Source organism: Bidens hawaiensis, unplaced genomic scaffold, assembly GCF_021521415.1.
Source record: "Bidens hawaiensis isolate Kalapana, Puna unplaced genomic scaffold, B.hawaiensis_p1.1 tig00003022_1, whole genome shotgun sequence".
NCBI lineage: Eukaryota > Viridiplantae > Streptophyta > Magnoliopsida > Asterales > Asteraceae > Bidens > Bidens hawaiensis.
The window spans coordinates 2463172-2475350 of record NW_027491163.1 but is presented as its reverse complement, the minus strand read 5'-3'; the positions used below and the strand labels follow the sequence as shown (position 1 = coordinate 2475350).

The window sequence follows — 12179 nt, the reverse complement described above, 5'->3', positions numbered from 1 at the left end:
CTATGACTATACATTCTATGTGCTTAAGTGTTTATTTTATTGTTTGGTGGTCTGGCCTTATCCTCATCTATTCTCATCTAGTATGATCATACATTTAAGTACATTGATTTTGTATCAATAGGAATGACTCCACATCTATTTAATTGTTTACATATTCATAAGATTTGTAATGCTCATCATATACATATGAATTTTGATTTTATCTATCTACCTATCTATATATATATATATAGGGGAGGGATTTTTTGAGAACCATGTTGAGTTGTAAGAACTTAAGAACTCCATTCTAGGCCACACATTTAATTAAATGGATTGGAATATGTGGTTGAGATTAAATCTGGCAAAAAAGTCAAAGTAGGAGAGAGAATAAAGATGTAAGTGATTACACTAATTTTTACGTCCGTTACACATGTGTAAAAAAGTCGACTCGGTGCGTAAAAAATTCTGTAATTTTTTTACGTGTATGTAACCTACATATATTACGCATATGTAAAAAAAAATCGTTACGTTGAGTTCTTTCGAGTTCTTAAAACTCAAAGGGGTTCTCATTTGAAATCTCCCATATATATATAAACCTAAACTTATGTATTCTCACAAACATTTGTGTTGACAAACTCTATTTTTATACATGCTACAGGTTCAAGTATTTGGTGTTATCAAGATCGAAGATAGTTAGTTTGGCCTTAGATATTTAGTCAAAAATACAAATGTATGTTGTATTTAATTGGTTATTTTAATTGTGTACTGGTTTTAATATTAATGAATTAAATAATTGTTGCCGCTTTAATTAGTATATTTTGAGCTATTGTCCGATCAATACGTTATACCCCGACATGCGTCGTCGCTTTGATTGGGGTGTGGCATATATTATGTTTTTTTCCTTTTTATTTTGCAATCATCGTATTTTATCTATTACTCACAACCAAATATTTATCAAATTGCATAGAATTCCTATTAGAACTGTTATGTTAGTTGGACTTGAATTTAGATTGACTTTTAAGAAGAAATGGTAGTGGACATGCATATAATATGGTCGAAAAAGGGATGTTAAAATCAGTTCAAGATTCACATGACCTAATGTATATTCTATTATTTTGTTATCATCTTATTTTATTATTTACATTAAATTGGATGCTACAACAAGTTATTATGTTGTTGCTGACTAAGCAGAAAATCATGTTAATATGAAATGCGTGTTGGTTTTTGAATTCAAAGCAACACAAAAAGAGCAACAAATTTTGCACATTAAATGGATTAAAGAGAATTATAGAGAATTACACAATGAACATACATTTCCAACATTGCCTTCAATTTTGTTGTTACATATACTCTTTAAGGTTAAAATTTATGTTAATATTAATTTGTATTTTTTTTAAATATACTTTTTTCATTATAAAATAATTCTGATACTAAACGAATTTTTCAAGTTCAAATATTTCATAACATGTAAAGAAAAAACCATAATTATCACAATTATTTTGCCTAATTTTGAATTTCGATTCCCGTTGACTCATTTTTTTATACCTACGGGTAGCTATCTTATATATAGGGGGTGTTCGGGATTCCTTATTTAACCCCCTTATAACTTATATAAGTCATAAGTTATAAGTTAAAAAATTGTAACTTATAACTTATACACTGACAATCTCTAACGTTTCCAAACACCTAAGTTATAATGTATAAGCCATAAGGAAATAAAATAAGCAATCCCAAACACTCAGATAGTTATATATTGTTTGTTTAATCACACTGTTTTCTCATATATCTCTAACAAAACATTTAAAATTGTTCATCATTTCTCTTTTTCATTTAAAACATAATTTATTTTTTTTACAACCAAACTCTGGTTTTTGTAAATTTAGTTTTTTAGTATGTGACAACATTTTGTTATAAATATCATTTTTATACATACAATGTTTAATATAATAATATCGATATGAATACTTTAATTTTAAAATATATAAAAACTTATTAAAAAAGTCAAAAATAAAAATATTATATGAAATAACTGAATTTACGTATTACATTTAATAATTTTTTATTTTTATTATATTTTCTATTTCTGTAAAATACGGGCTCTAATCTAGTTATGTAATACATCGGGAGTTTTGAGACTTAAGAAAGCTAAAGAAACAAAAGTCAGTCAATTACTATCATTATGACTCAACTTCACATTCCACAACAAGAGAAAGAGAGTAACCTTGGTCCACGAATTGGGTCTCGAAACCAAGGTGGGCAAGCTTCCATTATAGTGCTCATCCCCAAATTCGATTGGACCTGTATTGTTCAACTGGTTTTAGGATTTCTAGCAGCATGTACAGGGCAAGTACATACACAGCACTGATGAGTCCTAGCTTTAATTAATAAGTAAAATAAAGAATACCAATCTCAAATAGCAGGCCGGATATGGAAGAACAACCAGGGCCACCGGAAAGCCAAAGCATGACCGGATCATTGTCAGGATCGGACTCCGACTGAATGAAGTAGTAAAAAAGCTGTACATCTTCATTCTCACCCACACCCACATAGCTAGACATCATGCATTCCATTATTATTAATTAATATCTAAATAGGACTAATTTGATAACCCAAAAAGGTGAGATTAAATACAGAAAAAAGGTCAAATATGATGTATACCCAGTTTCTAGATAGAAAGGTAGTGGTCCTTGGAAGCCTGGAAGATACTTCACTCTCCCTGCTGATGAGTTTGAGGTTAAGGTTGAGGTTGAAACATGAAAACATATGATGACTATGAAAATCAGTAACCAATACATCGTTTCAGTAACCGATCAGAAATATAAACATATGTGTTAGATGAAACCAACAATCTCAATAAACAACGGTTTGTGTTATCGATCTCTTATCTAATATAGCAATGATTGGTGAGATGCTGAATATGATATTATATATAATATATAATGGCATTGAAAGTTTTTGGCCAATCATGTCCCATCAAACTTTAAATGTTAATAAAGAAACACGTAGTTGTTCATTTGTTTATACAGGAGAACCAGTGGCAGAGGTAAAATTGGTTAGGAAATCCCGGGCGCTTTAGTGACGAATCAACGCGAATTCAGTTAATGATAGCTACGTCCGTAGTATTGGAACTAAAACAAAATGGAAACAAAAAAATAAGAATAAAAGTTGAGGCAGTCCAATGGGGTAGCGTTGGTTGGTCCCAGACGATAGCAGCCAGTCAACACGAATTTAGTTAGTATTAATTACGTTTGTTATGGTACTGGAACTAAAAGAAAACGAAAACAAAAAGTAAGGTGAGCGAATGGGGTGACGTTGCGGTCGGTCCCTGACGCGGAGGCAGTGGCTCTAGGACACTCGTATAACATGTTACAATTTTTTTCTTACCGTATTTAAAACAATGTTTATGTGGTCGGTAAACCCGAGCGTTGGTAAAACCTGATCATCGAAACGTCAGCTCGACTCGTATTCAGGCGTTTGGGGTGGTGAGTCGGTAAATTTGGGGCGCTGGTAAAAAGCGAGCTTTTCTGCGGTGGGTAAACGCGAATTTCATAGTTTTCGTTACATTTGCTCGGTTTTTTTACATAATCGGGTAAACCAGAGCGTTGTCGGTATTGGACGTTGCGCGATAAGTTGGTAAAACCCGAGCATTGTTAGCCCCAGACGTTGTAGTGGTAAATCAACACGATTTCAGTAAAACAAAAAACATAATGCTTGTTACGAATCTATTAAAAAAACAAAAAAAAAACATTTAACCAATAGGAAAATTAAAAACAAAATTTAGCACCAATTAGAAAACAAAAAAACAAACATATTTTGAAAGGCAAAAAAAAAGGTAAAATAATCGAAAATGAATCTTGTGGCACCGACATGTCTACTTTAATTCTGTACGAAACGTCGAGTCAACTCGTATTCGGGTGTTTGTGGTGGTGAGTCGGTAAAACTGAGGCGTTGGTAAAAAACCGAGCTTCTCGGCGGTGTGTCAACGCGAATTTCATAGATTTCGTTTACGTAATAATTACATTTATTACGGTATCTAAATTAAAATAAAGTTTGGCAAAACCCGGACGTTGATAAAACCCAAGCGTTGTCGGTACTACACGTTGCGCTATGAGTCGTTAAAACCCGAGCATTGTTAGCCCCGGACGTTGTGGCGGTAAATCAACACGAATTTAGTAAAACAAAAAACATAATGGTTGTTACGAATCTAGAAAAAAAACAAAAAGAAAAAACATTTAACCAATTAAAAAACTAAAAACAAAATTTTGCACTAATTAAAAAACAAAAGCACAAACATTTTTTGAAAGGCAAAAAAACAATAAAATAATAAAAATTTAATCTTGTGGCACCGACCCTTTCTACTTACTTCTTTTAGATAATGTATTTTAATCTTACACAGTAACGTAACAAATAATGCCAATTTATAAAAAAATAAAAACGTAATGGGGTGGGGACGACGGCGTCGGTGATGGTGGTGGTTCAAGGTGGTGGTGGTGGTTCAGGGGTATAATTGTAAAAAAATATATTTTTCCAAGAATTTAAAAATATGGACAGGAAATGTAGGAAACATAAAAAAACAGTCTCTCAAGACGGTTTTTTGAAGAAAAAAAGTTTTGGAAAAATCTGAACTTTTGCTTCAAGATTATAAAAAAATTTGGACTTTACCTTTATTATCTCCCCAAATTTCGTCTCCTACCTGACTTTCCTTCAAATTTTGGAATGCTCCATCTTTATTTTTATCTTTTCTCAACACATCTTGGCAGTCTAAATCTTAAATAATTTTGAGAAAAAAAGGGCTATTTTGAGGACTCTCTCTCTAAAAAGGACTATTTTGAGAATTTTCCCTTATAAATATAGTATACTATTAAATCAATAATTTTTTTTTATAAAATAATATGTATTTTGAGAATTTCTTACTAATAAAACTAATTCAAAATTATATTAAATTACAATTAACTTAATTACATTTAGTATATTCTAATCTACTATATTATTAGTTAATAATTAATAATACATGTGTTATTTAATGAGTTTAGGTTTTTTCTTTTTAAAATTTCATGATAGTTATCTTTTATTTTGGTTTCATTTTGGTTTCTGGTTTTTGTTTGGTTTTAGACTTTTAGTTTTTTTATATGTTTCATTTCAGATTTGTTTCGGTTCGATTTTGTTTGTTTTTTTAGTTTCATTTTAGGTGGATTTACCTTTATTCAATTTTTTGTTTTGATTTTTACAGTATTTGTTTTTTTTTCTGTTTCGGATTTATCAGTTTTAGTTTTACAGTTTCATTTCGGTTTTTGTTTTAGTTTTATTGGTATTTGGTTTTATTTAGGTTTTCGGTTTTGTTTTTGTTTGAGTTTTTTCAATTTATTTTCGTTTGAATTTATATTTAGTTTGTTTTGTGTTTGGTTTTAGTGCCTACTCAAAAATGAAATAATATGAAGGGTTCACAATTAATTGAAAGGTTCACATGAGTTTCAATTTTTAAGTGAGTTGAAGTCATTGATTTTTTTTATTTATTTTGGATCTTCATAACCAATAATAATGAATTCGCATTTGGTAGAAAGGATTTCAAAAATTAAGAACGTTGTATGTGCATGTTACCCTTCATTTTTCTTTTTATTCTTCAAGTGTGTTATTTCAATTTTCATTTATGAAAATATGTCATTTTAGAAATGTTTCAATTTGCTTTGCCTCGAGTCAAAATGAGTCATTTTAAAAAGGTATCAGTTTAATTTTGGTCAATGAGTCAATATAAAAGGTATCGATTTCTTTCGGGTTTCAACGGGTCTTTTTAAAATCGTATCGATTTGGTTCGGGTTATAGCGGGCCAATTTTAGAAGATATCGATTTGGTTCGGATTAAAATAGGTCATTCTTCGTAACGATTTGATTATGGTCAAAACATATCATTTTAAAAAGGTTTCGATTTGGTTCTGGTTCTTAAATGTGTTTTGGATGTGCTTCAGTTTATTTGGGTGCAAAACTTTTCACATGAAATTCAAAAACAATTTTCATAGTCAGTTAGTTACTATGTTTGCTAGATTGATGTATTAATGTTTAGGGATTTTTACATATTTACCCTTCCTAAACAAGGGAAATTACATATTTCCCCAAAGTACAAGTTTTTAATGCAAAATGTACAATGCTCGTTAAGCATGGTTTGGGGAAATATGTAATTTCAAAATTTAGGAAGGGGAAATATGTAAATGCCCGTTTATATCATCAATTGTGTTCCCGGTCCAGGAAGAAAGAAAGCCCGAATCATTCTTGGATGCTTATCGGGAATCTTTCATGGATGCTTATTTTCTGATTTGCTTGTTTCCATACTAATGGTAGTGAAGTTTGTTTGTTTTATGTTAATATTATTTTATAAAGTTTATGAAGTTTATTTAAATTTACTTCGTAAACATTCTACTATGCAAAGTTATTGTTTGTAAATTTATGTATTTCAATACTTTGTTTGCGTATGAATATGAATTGCGATTAAAAATCATATTATTGTCTCAAAAAATATATTAAAAAATAACTTATTATTTGAAATTATATATGTGTTTACTTGACGATTTCTAAATTTCCGCCCATGTCGTGCACGGGTCAATAACCTAGTAATATTTAAAGTACTAGTTGTTTACTTTTTAACGGACAAAGTTACCAGTTATTAAATCAAAATTTTAATTAATTTGCTATAATTATTAGCATTAAGATCTTTGATTAACTGTTATTCCTACCGATAAGGAAAATGAATGGAATTTAAGGGGAAAAATACCATTTGGGATTGAGTTTGAAAAATGGCTTATTTAATTTTTCAAAAATCCATTTTGAAAAGCTATAATTTGGAGCTTTTGAAAAACTGTTTTTTAACCATTTAAAAAAGCTAAAATAAGAAAGATTTTTGTGATTGCCAAACACATTTTAATTTATTGGCTTTTTAAAAACACCTATAAACCAATAAAAATTTTTCAAACTCAATCCCAAACATGCTCGTAGTTGTTAACCAATAAGGAAAATGAACGGAAGGTATGGGGAAAATATCATGTAGTTGTTTACCAAGAATAAGGGTTGTTCAACTTAATCATTGAACTAATATATTTTTGGTTTACACTTTAAAATTTTATTTGAACCTGTTAAACCCTCAATTAATATTATTTTATAAAGTTTATGAAGTTTATTTAAATTTACTTCGTAAACATTCTACTATGCAAAGTTATTGTTTGTAAATTTATGTATTTCAATACTTTGTTTGCGTATGAATATGAATTGCGATTAAAAATCATATTATTGTCTCAAAAAATATATTAAAAAATAACTTATTATTTGAAATTATATATGTGTTTACTTGACGATTTCTAAATTTCCTCCCATGTTGTGCACGGGTCAATAACCTAGTAATATTTAAAGTACTAGTTGTTTACTTTTTAACGGACAAAGTTACCAGTTATTAAATCAAAATTTTAATTAATTTGCTATAATTATTAGCATTAAGATCTCTGATTAACTGTTATTCCTACCAATAAGGAAAATGAATGGAATTTAAGGGGAAAAATACCATTTGGGATTGAGTTTGAAAAATGACTTATTTAATTTTTCAAAAATCCATTTTGAAAAGCTATAATTTGGAGCTTTTGAAAAACTGTTTTTTAACCATTTAAAAAAGCAAAATAAGAAAGATTTTTGTGATTGCCAAACACATTTTAATTTATTGGCTTTTTAAAAACACCAATAAACCAATAAAAATTTTTCAAACTCAATCCCAAACATGCTCGTAGTTGTTAACCAATAAGGAAAATGAACGGAAGGTATGGGGAAAATATCATGTAGTTGTTTACCAAGAATAAGGGTTGTTCAACTTAATCATTGAACTAATATATTTTTGGTTTACACTTTAAAATTTTATTTGAACCTGTTAAACCCTCAATTAATATTATTTTATAAAGTTTATGAAGTTTATTTAAATTTACTTCGTAAACATTCTACTATGCAAAGTTATTGTTTGTAAATTTATGTATTTCAATACTTTGTTTGCGTATGAATATGAATTGCGATTAAAAATCATATTATTGTCTCAAAAAATATATTAAAAAATAACTTATTATTTGAAATTATATATGTGTTTACTTGACGATTTCTAAATTTCCGCCCATGTTGTGCACGGGTCAATAACCTAGTAATATTTAAAGTACTAGTTGTTTACTTTTTAACGGACAAAGTTACCAGTTATTAAATCAAAATTTTAATTAATTTGCTATAATTATTAGCATTAAGATCTCTGATTAACTGTTATTCCTACCAATAAGGAAAATGAATGGAATTTAAGGGGAAAAATACCATTTGGGATTGAGTTTGAAAAATGACTTATTTAATTTTTCAAAAATCCATTTTGAAAAGCTATAATTTGGAGCTTTTGAAAAACTGTTTTTTAACCATTTAAAAAAGCAAAATAAGAAAGATTTTTGTGATTGCCAAACACATTTTAATTTATTGGCTTTTTAAAAACACCAATAAACCAATAAAAATTTTTCAAACTCAATCCCAAACATGCTCGTAGTTGTTAACCAATAAGGAAAATGAACGGAAGGTATGGGGAAAATATCATGTAGTTGTTTACCAAGAATAAGGGTTGTTCAACTTAATCATTGAACTAATATATTTTTGGTTTACACTTTAAAATTTTATTTGAACCTGTTAAACCCTCAATTTTAGTTAGGAATTACCTATCACATGCCGTTCTACACAATGAGAACAAGTTCTTTTAAAATATGCACTACGCAAAGATCCATTTATTTTTGTGAAACTTCACAATAAGATAGTACTCGGCATCTCCCATTACAGCAACCCACATGAAAACCTAAAGAGGGAGAACCTCAATATCAAAAATGTGGTTTCACAAAATACTTGAACCTCATGCCATGTCCTTTATTTTTCAAGTTGCCAGCAAAATAACTAGCTCCTACTTAAAATTATCAAACATGAGAAGTACTAGCACATTCCCGAAGCAAATGTTTCCCTTCAAGAGACCATATATATTGATAATTATGTTCAAAAGCTAATATTCGTGGTATAAACCAACTTAGAATGAGTTGGCCAATGAGCGGGAGGTCCGACAACGGACACGAAAATACCTGCTATGATTGTAAAATAATAATTTATTGGTACATTATGATGGTATAAAACTCAAGTAAATGTACCAATATGATGCATGCCTAGAAGCTCCAATAGAACTATCATAAAATGACACAAATAGTATCATAACATATAAGATATAATTTATCAATTTTATCTAACAAATACACTTATTGGTGCTATTTCAAGTGGCCCACAAATGCTCCAGAAGAGCATCTTCATCTTATTTGGGGGCGGACCCACATAGAAAGGATCGGGGTCCCGGAACATCAATGTTTTTTAAAAATTTCTTAAAGACGGTATATTGAATTGTTGAAGAACCCCATATAAATTAGTAGATGGAACCCATACTTAAAATTATGATGTGGTTAAGTCCTTTTTAGGAATGACAGGTTGCTAATTCGATCCATGTTGAGGCCATTTATGTTTTTGTTTTTCCCATGAGGTATAATGAATGTCTTTTTTTTTTCATGTGGTGGCATTATTAGCCACTCAATGTCTATAGCCCATATATTTGTTGTATGCTATTTAAAATAGATATTACAATTTTTATTTTCTTTTTCCTTTTAGAAATCGAATAAATTAACCATTAGTTTTTCTAGACGTTATTTATTAGTTACGTTTTCTTTTATTAATTCTTACTTTATTAATTTGGTTATTAGTTTATTTACTATTTAACTTTTATTGATTTATTTGTCTTTTTCTAAATTTTTCAATCTTTTTAATAAAATATATAATTAAAGAATATTTTTTACTATTGTGTATTTACCTGTTTGACTTTTTCCATTTTTATTTATAGCCATGTTAGTAGGATACTACGGTAAAAACAATTCAAATTAAGTTTTTGATAAAAGATACTCATATAATTTCGTAGCTTTGGAGGTTTAGTTATAGTTAAAAAAATGTTTATGTCGTAAAACCATTCGATTGAAATGTTCTGATTTCGCCACTGACTTTATATTAGTAATTGTATGTTATATCAAAAGAGAGCTTTTTGCCAACGTGACGGTCGAAGATGTAATGGTTCGTTTTCAAAATATGAAAAGTCGTAGGAAGATTTTAAAAAAAATTGTATGTTTTTTTTTCTCGTTTCAAATGACATCGTATTTTGTGAGTTTTCTAATGACTAATGATTATATTTCTTTTTATTATGATATTTTTTATTATATTCCTCGTCTCGATCCGACCCAAATAACAATCTACCGAATAAATCTGAACACCAAAAAAATGGGACCCCGTTGGATAAAAATCCTGGGTCCGCCACTGATCTTACCCATGGGTACTAAAACTATTATAAATTATGTTTTATATTCTAATAAATCTTGAAAAAACTTATTAAGTTTCGAATATATTTGTATAAACGGTTAGTACACTAAAACCGTGACCGGAAATATACTAAACATATTCAAAAATTTCATGTAGCTAATATGATCAGCAGATCATATTAGAAAACAAAAGGTTTATCAACTAGAATATATTGTACAGAAAATCACATAACATGAAATATGATAAGGAACCATAAGTTACTAGTCTAATTAATCTTTAGCGCTACTAAAAGTAAAAATTCTACAAATACGTTCTCATATATGGGCTTGTCTATCTATATGTAGACCATTTTCAATATATTATGTACTTGGATGATGCATCTCTATATCATCACACGTGAGTCTTTCAACTACCTAAAATGTAGCATTTGTTTGATTTTTAATCCAATTCTTACATGAGAATTCACACCCCATGCTTTTAACGACTATTATATGTCTATCAAGATAAATTGTTGAACATCCAGTAACCCATGTTCATACGTAAAGCGGCTTAGTTGAATGATCAATTAATCGATCATAGATAATCTCTAACCGCTCTTAATGAGATGCAAATTTCCATCTCCACATGAGGGGATATTACCGAACAAATCAGTTTAAACCAACAACTAATCACGAGTACTCCCCAAGATAACTAGTCATCAAAGCTAATCAAGTCGGTCTTACTTGAAAATATTATGTTATGCGGTATATGTACCAACACTGCATAAAATACTTGGTATTTACAATAGATTTAGTCCTAGTCAATTCAAAATATTTATAAACATTGACACAAGACTTATTTTCAGCATAATATGCTGACTGCCAAATTTGATACGACGATATAACCAGTCCTTGGGGGAGATAATATAAAGAAGGAATGGTAAGACAATAAATAATGTTAAATGCATTTATCAATTTTGATCCCCAAAGTAGTCAAAATAAATCTGTAGTCCAAAAGAGCGAATGCATTTGCAGAAAATAGAAAATGAATTAGTAGATGCATTCAAAAACACAAACTGCTCGAATTGAAGTAATCTAAGATAGATTGTATTTACAAAGTAAACATGGAAGACAAATAGGTTCCAAGAAGATACCCACAAAAACAAAATGAGTAGAATAATGCAGTTGGTGTAACCTCTTAAGCAAAACATCCAGAAGATGCTATTGATACGACCCTGGAAGAGGTCAATATCTCAGAAGCGATTATTTCATTTCTAGAATATAATAAGATCCCAGAAGAGGAAGTTGTCTCATAAGAGACTAATGCGATTCTCTATTAAATGAAAATCCCTTGGACGAGGAATACAAAGTTCTAGAAGAAACACTGTTATTAAATATAAATGAGATCTCTGTAAATTATGTACAAAACTGTACAACATGGAACCAAAACAAAACATGTGTTGATAAAATATTTGCATATGCTATAGTAACAAATGTAATAAATGAAAATGGATTACGCGCATAAAAGTGTGTAAAAGTATATACACATATATGACTAGTCAAACTGGCTAAATGCCTAGAAAGCTTAAATTAATTCGCTCGACAAGCAAAACATTTTCGGACCTGTAGTCTGAACACCCATAGATGTTAAATGTGATGTTCGTCATTTTAAAACTCGAAAACCCGACCCATTTTAAAATTTCGACACATTTAGGATCTTCATTTATTAATAAAATGGTGAATTGATTTTGTATTTATGTTCATGATGTTGTTTATGTTTATAATGTTGTTTTATAATTTATGATACTACAAATTTAATCCTAAGTATTATATCATCTTT

General features: G+C 29.5%; 1 protein-coding gene across 1 annotated transcript in view; it reads right to left on the bottom strand.

Moving 5' to 3' along the window:
- LOC143622128 (serine carboxypeptidase-like 13) overlaps window positions 1–2774 on the bottom strand; it is a 61971-nt gene extending 59197 nt beyond the window's left edge. The window contains exons 1-3 of the mRNA XM_077093364.1: window positions 2638–2774; window positions 2384–2529; window positions 2201–2277 (exon numbers count right to left, since the gene is read on the bottom strand). Coding sequence (XP_076949479.1) covers window positions 2201–2277; window positions 2384–2529; window positions 2638–2774 — 360 coding nt within the window. The remainder of the gene's footprint in view (window positions 1–2200; window positions 2278–2383; window positions 2530–2637) is intronic.
- Between the last annotated feature and the right edge of the window lie 9405 nt (window positions 2775–12179).